The following is an 18,953-nucleotide window of genomic DNA, read 5'->3' on the forward strand; positions in this document are numbered from 1 at the left end:
TTCAGAGTCCAAACTCTGCATGTTTCTAGGCCATCTGGCTCCTGCCTACTTCTCTGGCCTGGCCTCTCTCTCTGGCCTGGCCTCTCTCTCTCTCTGGCCTGGCCTCTCTCTCTCTCTGGCCTGGCCTCTCTCTCTCTAGCCTGCCCCCTCCTTTGCCTTGCTCTCTCTCTCTCTTTGGCTTGGCCCCCATCTCTCTCTCCCTTACTTGCTCTCTGGCGTGGCCCCCCTCTCTCTCTCCCGTACTCTCTCTCTCTCTAGCCTGGTCTCTCTCTCTCTTCCCCCACAACCCTGGGCCCCCTCTCTTTCTCCCTTTCTCTGGCCTGGCCTCTTTCTCTCTCTTTCTCTTTGACCTGGCCTCTCTCTCTCTGGCCTGCCCCCTCCTTTGCCTTGCTCTCTCTCTCTCTTTGGCTTGGCCCCCATCTCTCTCTCCCTTACTTGCTCTCTGGCGTGCCCCCCCCCCGTACTCTCTCTCTCTCTAGCCTGGCCTCTCTCTCTCTCTCTCTCTTCTCTCTCTCTCTCTTCCCCCCCAACCCTGGGCCCCCTCTCTTTCTCCCTTTCTCTGGCCTGGCCTCTCTCTCTCTCTCTCTTCTCTCTCTCTCTCTCTCCCCCCCCCCACCCCTGGGCCCCCTCTCTTTCTCCCGTTCTCTGGCCTGGCCTCTCTTTCCCACTTACTCTCTCTCCTTTTGATGTCTGTGCTCCAGCCATTTTCTTTACTGTCATTTCTTATTTTCTCCACTGTACCCTATTCTCTTTGTTCTCCAGATTCAAGTCATGAATCTCAGCTTAAACATAATCTCTGCCGGGCATGGTGGCACGTGCCTCTAGTCCCAGCTAATTGGGAGGCTGAGGTGGGAGGATCGCTTGAGCCCAGGAGCTCTGCGCTGTAGTGCGCTGTGCCGTTGGGTGTCCGCACTAAGTTCGGCATCAATATGGTCCCGGGGGACCACCAGATTGCCTACGGAGGGGTGAACCGGCCCAAGTCAGAAATGGAGCAGCTCAAAACACCTGTGCTGATCAGTAGTGGGATCGCGCTTGTGAATAGCCACTGCACTCCAGCCTGGGCAATATAGCAAGACCTCGTTCCTAATACTAATTTTTAAAAATGTAAACATAATTTCCCTGGAAAGGACTTCCTTGACCTCCTTCAGAAGTCACTGCATTTTTTTTTAAAATCGTTGGAGACAGTTTCTGTTTTCTCCTTTTCTGCCGTTAGCACCAGATGAACTGTGTCTCTGATTCAGCTATATCCCAGCACATGACGCCTCATAGGCACTCAGTAAGTATTTCTTCAATGGAGTCAGTGAAACCAACTTCAAATTTTCATAAAAATTCTCCACCAGAATAATTCTTCGTCTTTCTTTTTTTTTTTTTTTTTAAGAGAGTCTTGCTGTGTCGCCCAGGCTGGAATGCAGCGGTGTGATTGCTTCACTGCAACCTCTGCCTCCCGAGTTCAAGCGTTTCTCCTGCCTCAGCCTCCCAAGTAGCTGGGACTACAGATGCTCACCACCACACCCAGCTAATTTTTGTATTTTTAGTAGAGATGTGGTTTCACCATGTTGGCCGGGCTGGTCTCGAACTCCTGACCTCAAGTGATCCACCCGCCTCAGCCTCCCAAAGTGCTGGGATTATAGGCGTGAGCCACTGCACCTGGCTGAGAATTCCTAAACAGGAAAATATATTAAATGACTTTAAGAGTACTTATTTTAAGCAATGCAAGCTAATTTGGACAATCTAGACAAGACTTTGAAAAAAACAACAGATTCACAATATCTCAGGAGGCAAGACCTATAGACCCAATTACTTTCAAATCATTGCAACTTATAGACTGAATGTAATGCTTTTATTAGGGGTTGCTTGTTAATCCATTTATTATTAAATGGATTAACCAACCTTTTAGTTGAAGGAGAAGTGACTTGAATAATCCCCAATTCTGTAGGCACAATCAGTTATACATACATTAATTTGTCTGCTTTCAATTCAGGCACTATTTCTTAAAAACTCTAAGAGGAGAGGTGTAGGAGTTTAACAGCCATCTATTCTTTCCAACATTTTGAGAAAGCAAGTGAAAATGAACCCTGAAACAAGCCAACAGCAGGGGTACTCATTAACTTAATACACTTTAATCTTGTGAATAGAAGCTAGAGCTTGATCCATTGAATCGGAGCTGCAGACTTCCACCTCCAACCACCTGCAAGACATCTCCTCATGGGTGTTCTGTTGGCACCTCTATTTCAGCACACCCAATCTGAACTCATTATCATCCCTTGCAGAAACCTGCCTTCCTCCTGGGTTCCCTGTCTCAGCCGTGGGCCATCTGCAGGCACACAAGCTGGGAGTTACAGCAGCATCTTCCCTGCCCCTGCTCCTTGCCCCCAACTCCCACTTGCAAGACTGTTTTATCTTCTGGACTTAACTCCAACTTCATAGCAGCTAGCTGCAGCTCCTTCTCAGCCTCCTGTTCATACCTCTTAATTTACCATCTCACCTTCTCACTCCCTTCTGTAGGGCCTCCTCAGCTAGGAGATACAGCTTTGAAAACTCAGATATGTGCTTTCACACGCTCAGAGCAAGCAAACCAAAAAAAAAAAAAAAAAAAAAAAAAAATCCAAATGTTTCCTCCTCCTTATAATGATGCATATTCGCTGAACACCTACCATGTGCAAGCTCTCTGCTTAGCGCTTGGCATACCTTATTACATTCAATCCTTAAAGATGGCCCTCAGTTAACACAGACCTAACTCTCTCCTGAGATCTGGCCCTGCCTGCCCTGCCTACCTCATCTACATTTCTCCTTGGCCTGCCCAGTGCCAGTCTCAGTGGCCTCTCTGTTCCAAGAACACATGGCTGGCCTTTGCCCTGGCAGTTCTGCTCTCTGGAAATGCTCTCACCTGGGTCTTAGCTTGCTTGGCCCTTTCATCACATGACTCTCAGTTCAAATGTAAGTTTCTCAGTGGCCATCTCTGATCTCCCCAAGAAGGTTTCTCCTATTATCACAGAATACTAGCATTGATCACCTCTGTCCTTATTTTATTTGTTTCCCCCGCCCCCACTTTCAGCTCCTTCAGTAGAATGCAGGCTCTACCAGGGCAAGGATCGTGTCCAATTTGTTCACCACTGAGCTCCAGGGAGCAGCACAGAAGTCGAGCACTTAGGGGACACTCAATAAACATTTGTTGAATAAACATATTCCCTGATAAGCCCTCCATAAATGCTCACTATTATCAATATTCTGGAGCTCTTTAATACCCTTTCCTTACTGACATGGGCAGTACCTTTCTTTTTTTTGTTTATAGACAGGGTCTTACTTTGTCACACAGGCCGAAATGGCACGACCATCGCTTGCTGTAACCTCAAGCTCTTGGCTGAAGCAATCCTCCTGCCTCGGCCTCCTGAGCTGCTAGGACTGCAGGCGTGCATCACCGTAGCTGGCTGAGGGGATGGGGATGTCTCTCTATGTTGCCCAGGTTGGTCTCAAACTCTTGCCTCAGGCAATCCTCCCGCCTCAGCCTCCCAGAGTGCTGGGATTACAGGTGTGAGCCACTGCGGTCAGCCATGGGGATTACCTTTTAAAGTATCCAGATCCGATGGCGTTAATCACCCTGCTTAAAATTTTCCACGATTTGGACACAAAGATGGGAACAACAGACCCAGGGGATTCCAAAAGGCAGAAGGTGTGGGGGATGGGGTGGGGGTGGGGGGTGAGGGGGTGCGGGTAAAGGTTGAAAAACTGCCTATCTGGTACCATGTTCACTACTTTGGCGAAGGTATTATTAGACGCATCAAGCAATATACCAATGTAACAAACCTGCACATGTACCAAATTTAAAATTAAAAAAACACGCACACACAACAGCCAACAAAAACCTTTTCGTGATTATCAGGAGACTGTCATGTTCTTACTCCCTACTTCACACTAGGAATCGTGCTGCGGGCTTCACAACAGCGTCACCTGCTCCCTTTGGCAACTACCAGGCAGGTCTTTTCTCCAGAGATTTTTGTGGACTCTGGACACTTTTGCTTTGTGGGCCTTTCTGCATTTAAAAAAATTAAAAATGCTACTTTCCACTGCATTTAGTACTTTTTCTTTTCTTTTCTCTCTCTGTTTTTTTTTTTAGACACAGTTTCACTCTGTTGCCCAGGCTGGAGTACAGCGGTGTGATCTTGGCTCACTGCAACCTCTGCCTCTCGGGTTCAAGCGATTCTCCTGCCTCAGTCTCCCGAGTAGCTGGGATTACAGACGCCCGTCATCACGCCTGGCTAATTTTTGTATTTTGAATAGAGACGGGATTGCACCACGTTAGCCAGGCTGGTCTCGAACTCCTGATCTCAAGTGATCCGCCCTCCGGGGCCTCCCAAAGGGCTGGGATTACAGGCGTGAGCCCCCACGCCCTGCCGCGTTTAGTACTTTTTACCAAAAATAAAAGAAATTAAAACACTTTCGTGGGTCCTAGACACTCCCCAAAGGATTTGTTCCCAGCTGTCCGATGAGGAAACTGGAGCTCGCAGGGCTGGTGCAGCAGAGGTGAGACTGTGCACGAGACCAGTAGGAAACCTCTCTGCATAAGCCCCTGGCCCACCCCAGCAGCGCTCAGAAATCGATTGGGGGGCGTTCCTTTCGTCCGGTCCCCTTTGTTCCTAGCGGGGAGCCCGCGGCTCTGCCCCTCCTCCAGGCCCCGCCCCTTCTTCCAGGCCCCGCCTCCCGCCCGGGCCGAGCGCGTGGCCGCGGGGGCGGGGCCGCGGGACCGCGCGTGCGCCCGCTCGCCGGTCCCCGCCTCGCGCATGCGCCACGCTCGCTCGCGGAAGAGCATGGCGGGGGCCGCGCCGGGAGCCATCATGGATGAGGACTACTTCGGAAGCGCTGCCGAGTCGGGCGACGAGGCTGACGGCGGCCAGGTAAGGCGGAGCATTGGGCGCTCCCCGGCGAGGATCGTTCGTCTCCGCCGCCGGCGGGCCGGCTCCGCTCCCGGCAAGCCCGCGCGGCGCGAGGCCGCGGGCGTGCGGGGTGTGTGTGCGCGCACACGGCCTGCGCGGTCAACGTGTGGTTCTACACAGCCCGCCCCGCCCCCGCCAGCCCGGGGTCCCGCAGCGCGGCCGCCGGGGTCCCCGCGTCTTCGCCTGCAGGACCGTGGGGCGGGGCCGAGGCAGCAGTGGCTCTGGAGCGGGGCAGCCCGAAGCCCCCAGTGAGCCCTCGTTCCGGCCAGGCCGGGCGCCGGCCCTGCGACCCCCACGACGGGCGGGACACCAATACTAAGGTGGAGGGTTGGGCTCGGAGCCCAGACAGTTTTAAACAAAAATAAAATGGAAAACTTCACACCAGCATCGTGGGGAAAAGTAGAACTTTGGGCATTCCTACATGTGTTTCACTGTTTTATAAACTGTACTCTTCAGCACCTCTGGCCGATTTCATCTGTCTTTGGGCAAAATAATGAAAAGGATCTTCTGGCCTTGACCTTCCAGGGTTTGGAGTGGAAGCCCAGGAGGGATCACTCTATTCTCCCCTGAGGACAGGGCCTGCAGAGCCAGGGAAGGCAGTTCTAGTCTGGCTGGTTTGTCCCCACCTTTTTCTAATCTTAAAACCCACCTGCGGCGCATGATTGAAATGCAGCTTCTCAGGTCCCGCCCCTGGAGACTGCCCTACAGTTGATCTGCATGGGAGCCTGGGAACTTGCATTTTTTTTTTTTTTAAGGCGGAATTTCACTCTTGTTGCACAGGCTGGAGTGTAATGGCACAGTCGCGGCTCACTGCAACCTTTGCCTCCCGGGTTCCAGTGATTCTCCTCCCTCAGCCTCCCGAGTAGCCGGGATTACAGGCGCCCGCCACCACACTCAGCTAATTTTTAAAATTTTGAATGGGGGGGGGGGATTTCACCATGTTGGCCAGGCTGGCCTCGAACTCCAGATCTCAGGTGATCTACCCACCTCGGCCTCCCAGAGTGCTGGGATTACAGGCGTGACCCATGCGCCTGGCCCAGGAACTTGCATTTTTAACGAGAATCAACAATGGGGATATTTGGTGCATTTTGAACTGGTATTTTGAGGGAATGAAGGATGCAGTGGACTTACTTCGATGAACATGGATGGTGGTGTGATGACGGCTTCGGAGCTGTGGTATCAAATAACAAGACAGGCGATGTGTTTCTGGAACTGAAAGAAGGCCTGTGAGGTTAGCTGCCTGGTGGGAGCAGTGGCAGGATGTCAGTAGGGAGCAGGTTCTGAAGATCCTTGGAGAGCAGCTGAATGGCTTGTTCAGGAGTTTGGGGCAGGGGGTGATATGAGTAGATTTGCACTTTGGATCATTTCACAGCGTTGGAGGCTTAGGGTGGAGTGGATAGAGAGTCAGATGTGGCTGAGAGCCTGGGCCATGTGCTTCATGCATTATCGCCTTCCACACTCAAGATTTTGAGTTGGGTGTTACTCTGCTTATCTGGTAAGTGAAGAAAGTGAGATGGAAAGACTTAACGACCTTCCCAAAGTCATGAAACTAATAAAGGAAGGAGAGGGGACCCAAACCCACGTCATTTGCCTCTATTGCAGCTTCATCAAATTGCTGACCACCAAAGTGGTCCAGATGAGAGGGTGTGAATTAGCTTAGTGGTGGGTTGGTATTTGGGGCATCTTGTACATCACCTTGAGACTTTTTTCTTTCTTTCTTTCTTTTTTTTTTTTTTTGAGACGGAGTCTCGCTCGGCTGCCCAGGTTGGAGTGCAGTGGCACGATCATGGCTCACTACAGCCCCTGTCTACCGGGTTCAAGCGATTCTCTGGTCTCAGCCTCCCTAGAAGCTGGGATTACAGGCACCCGTCATCATGCCCAACTAATTTCTGTATTTTAGTAGGGATGGGGTTTCACCATGTTGGCCACGCTGATCTTGATCCCCTGACCTCAGGTGATCTTCCTGCCTCGGCCTCCCAAAGTGCTAGGATTACAGGCATGAGCCACCACACCGAGCCTTTCTCTCTCTCTCTCTCTCTCTCTCTCTCTTTTTTTTTTTTTCAGACAGAATCTCATTCTGTTGCCCAGGCTGGAGTGCAGTGGTGTCATCTTGGCTTACGAAACCTCTGCCTCCCGGGTTCAAGTGATTTTCCGAGTAGCTGGGATTACAGGCTAATTTTTGTATTTTTAGTAGAGATGGGCTTTCACCATGTTGGCCAGGCTGGTCTCAAACTCCTGGCCTCAAGTAGTTTGCCCGCCTCAGCCTCCCGAAGTGCTGGGATTATAGGCTTGAGCCTGCCTGGCTTCACCTTGAGCTGTTGAGTCAAAAAGTGTTAGAACTGGGGCATGTAAGGGCCATCTAATCAGTGCCTTCACTTTATAGACTGAGCACATGAGTTACTTGCCCAAGCTTATGCAGTCAGACCTAGACCCTGCTGATGGAAGATGGGGGAGTCTCCTGTCTGGGGAATTTGTTTTTTTTTTTTTTTTGAGATGGAGTCTTGCTCTTGCCCAGGCTAGAGTACGATGGCGCAGTCTCGGCTCACTGCAACTCCATCTCCCAGGTTCCAGCGATTCTCCTGCCTCAGCCTCCCTAGTAGCTGGGACTATAGGCTCGCACCACCATGCCTGGCTAATTTTTGTAGTTTTTAATAGAGATGGGGTTGCACCATATTGGCCAGGCTGGTCTTGAACTTCTGACCTCATGATCTGCCTGCCTCAGCCTCCCAAAGTGCTGGGATTACAGGCATGAGCCACCATGCCCAGCCCCATGTTTGGGGATTTTTGATCAGGATCCTAATTTATCCCATTGACACCAGTGGGCTCTCATTGATGAGGAGGGTGGACCAGATGTTCATTTCATTTTTATTCTGTGACTCCACTTGGACGAGGGACAGAAAGTTAGGAAAGGTGTTAGGAGGGTGGCAAGAACTGGATTTTAAAAGATAGTTGGTGACTCAAATTCTGTTCACTTGATGCCATGTTCCATACATAGCGGAAGGCGGGAAGATGTGTAAGGAAGCCACTGTGATGTTCAGTCCAGATGATGGAAACTAAGAGCTACAGAAATGCAAATAGATTAGTCTGGCTGCAGATTGTAAATGGGGAGTGGCGAGGGTTCAGAACAGACAGGGAAGCAGGTGGGAAGGGCACAGTCGTGCTACAGCTTGGGTGTTTTTTCCTGAAGGAGATGGGAATCTTTAAGGAGGAGAGAGACATCAATTTTGTGGCTTGCAGAGATCACTGTGGCTTCAGTGTGAAAGATGACTGAAAGGAAGGAATGAGACTGAGACTTTAGGGGAATGTTGCCACTGCAAGCATGCAAAAAGTAAGGAAGAGCGGAGGCAAATGTGGAAAGAAGGACCACCTTGGATAGACAGACGGGAGATGGAATTGACAGGGCTTTGTGACAGGATGTGGGGGTGGGGCGAGGGAGAGAAGCTGAGGATGATTTTCAGGTTTAGGGGTAACAGGTAAATAGATAATGGAATCCTTTACTAAAATATAGGTTGTAGGAAGAAGATCTGTCCAGGGAAAAGATGTCAGTTTTGGACCTGTGGAGTCTGGATACTTGTGAGATATCTGAATGGAAATGAGAATGGGATGTTGGATACCTGAGTCTGGAGCTCAAGCGGGGAGAGATGGAGAGAAATCCAGGCTAATTCTAGATTTGTGAGCAGGTAGATGGTGGCAGAAGAGGCAGGTGAGAACCCAGGATGGAAGCCCAAGAGGACAGACACATGGGAATGAGGCTGGGCTGAAGTCCACCCTGTGTTACACCCTTAGGGGCTCAGGGTTCTCCACACAAATCTGGTCTGAGAAAAGACTCTTCAGTCTCTACTGGGAAGTCATTGGGTTCTGTCTGCTCCCAAAGTACTGCTTTTAGGATCTTAGTCCAGATCTGGAGTGAGCATACTTTTCTGAAAAAGGCCAGAGAGCAACTAATTTAGGCTGTACGTGCCTCTGTCTTAACTACTCAACTCTGCCCTTAGCGGAGAGAGCAGTCATAGACAATCTGTAAAAGAGTGGGTGTGGTTGTGTTCCATAAAACTATTTGCAAAAATAGGAGAGGGCTGGATTTGGCTCTGTGTCATGACCCGAATTTGCTGACCCCTGGTCCAGTTCTTCCCCATTGTATTAGAGTAGGTTGCATGGAGGTCTGTTTCTCTTGTTAGTTTGTGAACTTCTTTGATGGAAAAAGCCTTATCTTATTTTTCTTAGGTTCCTTGGTTGATGAGCACAGTGTAGACTGAAGGTTCAAACAGCATCTGCTTATTAGTTAGGGTGGCAGTGTTAAAGTTTGGGCAGGGTTTGGGATAACTCATTCCATCCTCCATGGTCATCAGCAGGTGAAGAAGCCTGCTTTGCCCTTAGATTGAGTGACAGGCCTGAGGTTACTTCCACATAGAATTGGGACCGGAGTCCAGCCAGGAGTGCCGATGCCAGGCGAGTTAGTGATCTTTACTTCCTAATGGTAAGTGATGGCTCACGCTTTCAGGAATCAGGTTGTTAGTCTTAAATGACATGTATGAAATAAGAGTGAAAACAATAATAGTTTACTATCTATTGTTCTGTTACTAAATATCAGGGATTGTGCTGGGCTCTTCCAAAAATTAGCTCATGGAATCCTCACAGCAGCCAAGTGGGAATAGGCATTATTATCTTCACTTAACAGAGGAGGAAGCGAACGCTCAGAGAGGTTGGGTAACTTGTGTGACCATGGAACGCGGTTTGCCAGGTAGGAGTTGTAAACACCCACTCAGTGTGATCCTGGATCCCATTTTCTTAGCCACTCACTACCTGTCCAGCCCATTTCATGAAACTGTATGAAAGTCAAATGAAATAATGTGTGTAGAATACCTTCAAAATGGGCAGGCTTCTACAGATTTAAGGTGAGATTAGAATATTTATATTAATGAAAAAATATCCTGGCTCCTGGCATTTTCCAACAGCAGGAGGATGATTCTGGAGAAGGAGAGGATGATGCAGAGGTTCAGCAAGAATGCCTGCATAAATTTTCCACCCGGGATTATATCATGGAACCCTCCATCTTTAACACCCTGAAGAGGTATGTGAGAAAGGTGTTTGTATTGAGAGGAGGCTGGGGATAATTTGGAGAAAGTTTTGTAATACATTCAGAAGGTGCTATGTAAAGCAATAGTCATGTGAACTGGAACTAAGGTGGGGGTCCTCTCTGCCACTTTTTTTTTTTTTTTTTAAGAGATAGAGTCTTGCTCTGTTTCAGTGGCACAATCACCACTCACTGCAGCTTCAACCTCCCAAAATCAAGCAGTTCTCCCACCTCAGCCTCTTGAGGTGGCCACCACAGGCATGTGCCATCATACCTGGCCTTTTTTTTTTTTTTTGAATAGAGCTTCTTATGTCGTCCAGGTTGGTCTTGAACTCCTAGGCTCAAGTGATTCTCCCACCTTGGCCTCCCAAAGTGCTGGGATTACACATGTGCACCACCACACCCAGCCCCCTTGCCACTTTAAGAATGTTGAAACCTCATTCTCTTCCTCCTTCCTTACCTTCCTGTTGTCCATCCCAGGCTCACTTCCATTCATTGTGGTGTAATTGCCACTTTGTTCCTTTTCCTAGGTATTTTCAGGCAGGAGGGTCTCCAGAGAATGTTATCCAGCTCTTATCTGAAAACTACACCGCTGTGGCCCAGACTGTGAACCTGCTGGCTGAGTGGCTCATTCAGACAGGTGCTTTGTGGGTGGCCCCTGTCCTGCCTAGTCACCCCCACCTTTTTAAAAATAGACCTTTGTGTGCTTATAACACTGATACGTCGCCTTCTTTGTTTTCCTGGTTTCTGAGACTTGCGTAAGAAAGAGTGGAACTTCTTACTCATTTTTATCTTTATCTTTCTCATTTTTATCTGCTTGCCTCTTATCTTTGATTCAATAATTGAGGTTTACTGGTAGGCTGTGAACGTGATTCTCATTGAGCTGTTTTCCCTACCATGTTGTAGAATTATAGGATTATACAGTGTATGTTCAGTGTGTCATTTTCAAGACATCTATTACAGCAAGTAGTAAATGATGGATAATTTAGGACGGGCTATGATTATGGCTTTTAGCTAATATGATCAAAGTAGAGCCTTACTGTAAATCCACGGAGCCGGGTGCAGATGACATCACCGAAGTACATGCTGTCTGGAACCTCGTGGACGCACTGCTGTCCTGGTGATTAGATAAAGTGTGTCTCTCCTGGCTGGCATCTGCTCCCTCCTCACTGTGAAGGGATGTTTTTCCATCCTTCTACCTGTCTGCCGGGGCCATTTGTCTTTATCCTTAGCGAGGCTCTACAGACTGTTCTGTCCTTTCCATGAAGTCAGGGGTGGACCAGCCTTCTGTATTCTGTTCTGTGCTGCATTTTAGGTCTTATCATTGAATATCATTAATAACTTTTTTAAAGAGTTCCAAAATCTTATGTTCATAAGTGGTTGGAAGCAATTCTATGGTATTTGATTTACGTAGAGACTTTTGACCATTTGCTTTCTAAGTCACACAGTGAATTGAGAGCTTGCCATTGTCTAGTTGATTTCATTCTCTTTCAGGTGTTGAGCCAGTGCAGGTTCAGGAAACTGTGGAAAATCACTTGAAGAGTTTGCTGATCAAACATTTTGACCCCCGCAAAGCAGATTCTATTTTTACTGAAGAAGGAGAGGTGAGAAATTATTTTTCTTTGTCTAGTACTAGGTCTTAGGGTCTTTTGCAGATTCCCGGTGTACACTGGAGTGTGGCATATCATGTAAGTAATGGCAGAGTTGGATACTAAAATCAGTGTGAGACAGAAGTCGCATCTAGTCAGAATTGTCCTTTGTACCCAGGGTCGTGACATGCTTGCACATGAGAGGCACACAGGTGCTGAGATCAAGAGAAGGAACAGCCCATTCCCACCACTGCCCTTCTCAGGCTGACTCCAGGGCATAGCCCTTGGAGTGGTGTGGTGGCTTTGTTTGGTTCCTCCAAGAAGCAGATGCCAAGACAGGGTTAGGCCTGCAGGAGATTATGGGGTAGTGACTGTGAGAGAAGATGGGGTAGGGCTGGAGGAGGCTGGGGGAGCTGTGATGCAGGTCTGACTCTTGAGGGCAAGAGAAGGAATGAGGGTTGGTAAGAAGAATGTTAGGCTGCATGCAGTTTCCAGAGAGTTCCAGCCATATCAGTGGGGAGTCTTCAAGCCACAGGTGTCCATTCTGGGAGCCCACATCTCCTGGACAGGCCTGCTTTTGAGGCCCTGCTGCATTCTGTCTGTGGCTGGCAGCAGCCTTGGGGAGCTGGCCTTGGCACAAACAGGATGGCAGGTTCGGAGCACAGCCCTTGAGGCCATCCATCACACAGGAGAGCTGAGAGAATGTTTTTCTGGCTACTCCATGTGGTGATGGACCAGACCACCTGTGCCATTTAAATGGCCTCTTTCTCTTGCTGAGGGCATACAGCTGGGGCAGCATGAGCACCGTGTGTGTGCAAGGCAGCTCTGCACAGTTCTCGGCGTCTCCTAGGAAGCGATTTTCAGTACCCTCCTGTGTTGAGTCCGATCTTCTGAAAACTGAGTGGGCATCCAGGGACCTTCCTGTCACTCGGCCGACTGTGTGGCCGTGGCCAGCTCTGGGTCTGCCTCCCCTAGAACTAGATGCCCATGGGGAGTCCATCAGCACCGATCTCCTGCGATCGTTTGTACAACAGAATCTCCACTCAAGTAACAGCGGGGCCTCCTCCTATCTTATTGTTTGTGTGTTTGTTGGCAGACCCCAGCATGGCTGGAACAGATGATCGCACACACCACGTGGCGGGACCTTTTTTACAAACTGGCTGAAGCCCATCCAGACTGTTTGATGCTGAACTTTACCGTTAAGGTAGGAAGAGTTCTAGAGTTGAAGAAAAAGGAAAGTGTTTACTAATGAGGGTTATTTTTGGTTGTTGTTCTGTTTCCTTTGGCAGTTCATATTTGCTTTTTTGATAAACGTCTTTATTGTTTTATTTTCATAAGCCTTACATTGAAAAAGAAAAGGGACACATAGAGTTCTGTGTTTTGAGAGGAGCTTTAAGCGTGCCTGGTTGGTCTTCCTCTTGCATACACAGAAACGATGGAGAGGTGGTCAGCCCGGGGCACAGACCTAGGTGGTAGCAAGGTGGGGGCGGAGTGAAGGCCTGAGCCTCACGGACAGCGCACACTTACTCCACCTCACCACAACACTTGACAGGCCAGCGCCCCGTGGAGGCCACTGCGTGCCGCCCCTTTGACTTCTTGTTTTTGTGTGCTAGCTTATTTCTGATGCAGGGTACCAGGGGGAGATCACCAGCGTGTCCACAGCATGCCAGCAGCTAGAGGTGTTCTCGAGAGTGCTCCGGACCTCTCTAGCTACAATTTTAGATGGAGGAGAAGAAAACCTTGAAAAAAATCTCCCTGAGTTTGCTGTAAGTTCTTTCTTTACGAACCTCAGATTAGAAGGAAGCTGCTTTGGGTCTTGGTTTTCAAGCATGAGATGCTCCTTCCCTCGGGAGAATCTCCATTTCTGAGGGCACCTTCCGGGATGCCAACTCCCAGGCTTGACCACAGTGGAGGCTTGGCTCTTGTCCGCTTGTTGGTGCTAGAATAGTGAACCCCACACCCTCTCTCCCTGCAATCTTTCAGAAGATGGTGTGCCATGGGGAGCACACGTACCTGTTTGCCCAGGCCATGATGTCCGTGCTGGCCCAGGAGGAGCAGGGGGGCTCCGCTGTCCGCAGGATCGCACAGGAAGTGCAGCGCTTTGCTCAGGAGAAGTGAGAGGCCCTGTTTCTGCTCACCCCTCCCTCCCTAGTGCTCCCCATGAAACCCTTCCCATGGCCCTTATTCCACAGCCAAAGCTGCTAGCTCCTTCTCGTCAACATATAGATAACACTTCCTCTTGGCCAGGCGCAGTGGCTCACACCTGTAATCCCAGCACTTTGGGAGGCCGATGCGGACAGATCACCTGAGGTCAGGCATTCGAGGCCAGCCTGATGAACATGGAGAAACCATGTCTCTATTTAAAAAAATATATATATATATAGAAAATTAGCCAGGCATGGTGGCGCATGCCTGTAATCCCAGTTACTTGAGAGGCTGAGGCGAGAGAATCGCTTGAACCTGGGAAGGAGAGGTTGCGGTGAGCCGAGATCGTGCCATTGCACTCCAGCCTGGCAACAAGAGCAAAACTCTGTCTCAAAAAAACCAAAACGAAACAACAAAAAAAAATCCTTCCTTTTATCCAGCAGAGCTGGAGAAGTGAGAGTTGTTTTTGGTATACATGAAGAGCTGGTTTTCTTAAGTGCTACTTTGAGGACTGTTTTGTAAAGTACTTGATTATTCTTCACTTTGCTGGATTTATGGACCCGGGTTTTCTTACACTGGGATTCGTGAGTAACAAATAACATCAGTCCTGAAAGAGTTGCTCAGCAATCTGGTTATTACGGTATAGTCCATATCTTACAGTACAGAATGAGCTCATATTAGCTTCATTTTCTGCTACCACTAGAGTTTTCATAAGTATTTAAAGTGACTCCTTTATTACAGTCAGCAAGCTGTTTTGAACCACTTTCCCAGTGTTGTAAATGTTGTTTTCCTGTCAGTCAGTATACTCGGGAATGACAGAAAAACAGAGATCCCAACAATGCAAAGTATTAAATGCGTAAAAAAGAACAGAAAAAAGAAGCTGCCTTGTTAGTAACGGGCTCTGTGCTTTTTCTCATGAAGAGGTCACGATGCCAGTCAGATCACACTAGCCTTGGGCACGGCTGCCTCCTACCCCAGGGCCTGCCAGGCTCTGGGGGCCATGCTATCCAAAGGAGCCCTGAACCCTGCCGACATCACCGTCCTGTTCAAGATGTTCACGAGCATGGACCCTCCTCCTGTTGAACTTGTAAGTTGTTCTCAAGAACCCCCATGCCAACTGGTCAGGTTACTTTGGAAGGTCTGTGCTTGTCTGATTCTCTGAAGTCTATGAATGCAAATCCATCATTGTCCTGGTCCTTCCTCAGTCACATTCTCTGCCTGGAGCCTGTTAGACCCCTGCCATGTAGAGAGCCCTGCGGGTAGGTGGGCGAGCAGTGCCCTCAACGCCTGCCATCCCGAACTGGGCGTGTGCTTCTCCTCAGATCCGCGTGCCAGCCTTCCTGGACCTGTTCATGCAGTCACTCTTTAAACCAGGGGCTCGGATCAACCAGGACCACAAGCACAAATACATCCACATCTTGGCTTATGCAGCAAGCGTGGTTGAGACCTGGAAGAAGGTACTATCAGTTCTGGGAATTTGTGGGATTTGTTTTAGGAGACAAATGTCCTCTTCTGCTTTGATATTATTTGGGAATTTTGGCTCCTGTCTAGTATCAGGCATGTCTTTCCTTCTGTTTCGGCATAGAGAAAGTGCTAAATGTCTCGAGAAAATGTGTATACTTCTCTAATACTCTGCAAACTGTAATTCAAAATGTGACTAAAGAAATGAAACTGATTTCCATAAAATACAGACACTAGCCTCATTGCTTTTAAGTTTCTGTATACTGTGTGACTGTGAAGTTTGACAGTTAAATTGACTCCCAACTTAAGGAGAGATCGGGAAAGTGATTTGCAAGGAGAAGTGGCCGACACCAGAACACGGCGACAGCAGGGCCACCTGCCCTGTCAGGCTCACCGGCTCGTGTGTGTTTTCAGAACAAGCGAGTGAGCATCAATAAAGATGAGCTGAAGTCAACGTCAAAAGCTGTCGAAACTGTTCACAATCTGTGTTGCAATGAGAACAAAGGGGCCTCTGAACTAGTGGCGGAATTGAGCACACTTTATCAGTGTATTAGGTAAGCAAAATGAAACTTATTTCTTAAATCAGTCCTTTGGGGAGGAGGTGGTTGGAGTTTTCATATTGAAAGCTGAAGTAACAAAAGCTTCAGAGAGACTTACTCATTTTATTTATTTTTTCATTTTTAAATAGTATGTAGGGAACTTTAAACAGTTTTAGCAGCATGAGTAATTTTCAGGTGTTTATTTGCCAAAAGTCTGTTGAGTAAATCCTCACAACTTTGACTAAGTAACTGATAGACCAGCCAGAGTTACAAAAATTGATTTGAATGGTCTATAGGTAAAGTTATACCCACAAAGTATTGCTTAGAGAGAAATGATTTATGTGATCATGCCAATTATATAAACAGATGTGTCCTAGAAATAGTGTGTCCTCTTAGGCATGTCTTTCCCCTAATAATTTATACTAGGGATGAAGAAAGAGTTTGCTAAATAAAGGTAAACTTCAACCCAGTCCACCACACTCACTGAGTATTGTGCATTAATGATCTTCTCCTTTAAACAAGTGCTTTAAAGTGAGCAGGGAATTGAACGCTGCTTCTTGCACCGCACATTTGAGTGGCTGCCGATCCATTCACACTGTTTACTAATAAGCAGAGCTTAGATCTGGCACGGTGGCTCTCGCCCGGAATCCCAGCACTTTGGGAGGCCAAGGCAAGAAAATTGCTTGAGCCTAGGAATTCGAGACAAGCCTGAACAACATGGTGGACCCTCTCTCTCCAAAAAATTATCTAGACATGGTGGCACACTGTAGTCCCAGGTACTTGGGAAGCTGCAGTGAGCCCTGATTGTGCCACTGTACTCCAGCCTGGGTGACAGAGTGAGACCCTGTCTCAAAAAAAAAAAAAAAAAAAAAAAAGGAGGGAGGGTTTATTGAAGGGTGAATGATGGAGTCATTTGAGTTTGTTTTTCACCTTCCTTTAATGCTTTTCTAGCATATTTTGTGTCTTAAATTGTTTTGTAAAGGAAGCATTGTGCCTCAACTGTAGGTTTCCAGTGGTAGCAATGGGTGTGCTGAAGTGGGTGGATTGGACTGTGTCAGAACCACGGTACTTTCAGCTGCAGACTGACCACACCCCCGTCCACCTGGCACTGCTGGATGAGGTAAGAGGGCGGAGGGCTGTTCACAGCGTACACTGGCTCTGTCTCATGCTGTTTACTTTGGCACGAACATTGCATCTATTTAGTGAGTTTAGGGATATTCTTTTCAAAAATAGTTATTTTTGTCCTAAATGAGGATTTTCTGCTTGAGGACCTCGATTCATTGACTGCAGAGATTTCTTAATCAAATGTTACTGGAAGCTGAGCGCCCTGGCTTGGGTGTCAGGACCTTCCTCCTCAGCGATAAGCTCTTTGGTGGCTGTGACAGTGCCCGGTTTCTCGGTGTGCCGAGTGTGACCACACTGCTCAGGGAAGCTCCCTCTGGCCTGTTTGTAGATCAGCACCTGCCACCAGCTCCTGCACCCCCAGGTCCTGCAGCTGCTTGTTAAGCTTTTTGAGACTGAGCACTCCCAGCTGGACGTGATGGAGCAGGTGAGTGGTGCCCGTAGGGTCGCCAGGGGGCTGGGGAGGACCTCTCTAACCAGCTCCCTGTCCCCCTTCTGCAGCTTGAGTTGAAGAAGACCCTGCTGGACAGGATGGTTCACCTGCTGAGTCGAGGTTATGTACTTCCTGTTGTCAGTTACATCCGAAAGTGTCTGGAGAAGCTGGACACTGACATTTCACTCATTCGCTATTTTGTCACTGAGGTCAGCAATGCACCGTCGGTTTCATGTTTCATACTGTTTATACTAGCACTGCCCTTTTTGGCTTAATTTAGTTCATTTTGTACCTAACTGAGAACTGTGCTTTTTGATGTGGTGGTGACAATGACAGATACCTATTTACCAAAAAGCACCTCCTGCCTGCAGGAGCTGTATTACACACTTTACCTCCATTACCACCCTGGGTGTCTTAATGTTGGAGACTGGTGGTGTTACCCGGGAAGCCGGGCAGCGGGGGGAGGGATATTTTCTAAACTGATTGCCATTTCACCGTTATGTCGGTGTACGCCCCGCACTGCTTGTGCGGAAGAAGTCACCCCATGCTCCCCCATGCAGGTGCTGGACGTCATTGCTCCTCCTTATACCTCTGACTTTGTGCAGCTTTTCCTCCCTATCCTGGAGAATGATAGTATCGCAGGCACCATCAAAACCGAAGGCGAGCATGACCCTGTGGCGGAGTTCATAGGTGAGGCCTGGTGACCTCTGTCACCCAGGCTGGAGTTCAGTGGTACAATGGGCCCAGCCCTTTGCTGCAATAGAAAATGGCAGCTGGGCGCGGTGACTCATGCCTGTAATCCCAGCACTTTGGGAGGCCGAGGCGGGCAGATCACATGAGGTAGGGAGTTTGAGACCAGCCTGACCAACATGGAGAAACCCTGTCTCCACTAAAAATACAAAATTAGCCGGGTATGGTGGCACATGCCTAATCCCAGCTACTTGGGAGGCTGAGGCAGGAGAATCGCTTGAACCCAGGAGCTGGAGGTTGCAGTGAGCTGGGATTGTGCCATTGCACTCCAGCCTGGGTAATGGAGCAAGACTCTGTCTCAAAAAAAGAAAAAAACTGTCATGTTCTACTTCCTGTTTCTAATGCAGTCAATGTTTTCCTCGTTAAAGCTCACTGCAAATCTAACTTCATCATGGTGAACTAATTTAGAGCCTCCTCCAGAGCTGAAGCAGAACATTCCAGAACCAGCTGTGGAAAAACCCTTTCAAGAAGCTGTTGTTTTAAGCGGTGTGGGCAGCGTCTTGGAAATAGGTACTGCTGGGAGAGGTGGATGACTTCTTCACAAAGGGAAATGGTGGCAGCTTCAGTGCGAAACTGCTCTACGGACAGTCCCTTTTCTGCTGTCAATCCAGTACTGCGCCTAAGTCCCAGTTTCAGTGTTCATTTCCCTCAAGGCAGGCACTGGGCTCCCATTACCCCTCAGGACAGATCCAGCCATCAGCCATGGGCAGCTGGGAGCTCAGACACTCGGGGACTCCTTTCAAAGCTGACCTCGAGTTTTCTCATAGGAACCCAGTTGATGTTTTATTGTAATTGTCTTAATTTGCTAAGAACAAATAATAAATAAATTTTTCAACAGCCTTTCTGCTGGATTGGATTAGGTCCTGACGTGACCTTGTTTTTGTGAGTGAATAAGGCACGGTCAGCCTCAGT

At 48.6% G+C, this 18,953-nt stretch overlaps 1 protein-coding gene across 2 annotated transcripts; it reads left to right on the forward strand.

Annotated features, from left to right (window-relative positions):
• The first annotated feature begins 4,778 nt into the window (after window positions 1-4,778).
• Window positions 4,779-18,881, forward strand: NELFCD (negative elongation factor complex member C/D). 2 transcript variants are annotated; one of them, XM_064382557.1, is made up of 15 exons: window positions 4,779-4,892; window positions 9,884-9,999; window positions 10,533-10,642; window positions 11,497-11,606; window positions 12,688-12,795; window positions 13,205-13,357; window positions 13,575-13,705; window positions 14,658-14,823; window positions 15,059-15,193; window positions 15,612-15,751; window positions 16,742-16,856; window positions 17,190-17,285; window positions 17,360-17,500; window positions 17,852-17,981; window positions 18,410-18,881. In XM_064382557.1, exons 1-15 carry the CDS (start codon window positions 4,779-4,781, stop codon window positions 18,442-18,444), a joined length of 1,800 nt encoding a protein of 599 aa, XP_064238627.1. In that variant the 3' UTR covers window positions 18,445-18,881. The 2 variants fall into 2 exon arrangements, with proteins under 2 accessions (XP_064238627.1, XP_064238629.1); XM_064382559.1 differs by having other exon boundaries at window positions 4,803-4,892; window positions 17,897-17,981.
• Window positions 18,882-18,953: the final 72 nt, after the last annotated feature.

The sequence above is a fragment of the Aotus nancymaae genome, unplaced genomic scaffold, assembly GCF_030222135.1.
Source record: "Aotus nancymaae isolate 86718 unplaced genomic scaffold, 86718_ANA_hifiasm-v0.15.2.pri h1tg000029l, whole genome shotgun sequence".
Classification (NCBI taxonomy): Eukaryota; Metazoa; Chordata; class Mammalia; order Primates; family Aotidae; genus Aotus; species Aotus nancymaae.

What these genes read in the sequence shown, in the direction of transcription:
- NELFCD (XM_064382557.1), top strand. Translation starts at nt 4,779, where the DNA reads ATGCGCCACGCTCGCTCGCGGAAGAGCATGGCGGGGGCCGCGCCGGGA. An exon ending in ACCCTCCTCCTGTTGAACTT is followed by an intron (nt 14,824 to 15,058) that starts GTAAGTTGTTCT and finishes GCTTCTCCTCAG; the next exon opens with ATCCGCGTGCCAGCCTTCCT. An exon ending in AGCTGGACGTGATGGAGCAG is followed by an intron (nt 17,286 to 17,359) that starts GTGAGTGGTGCC and finishes CCCCTTCTGCAG; the next exon opens with CTTGAGTTGAAGAAGACCCT.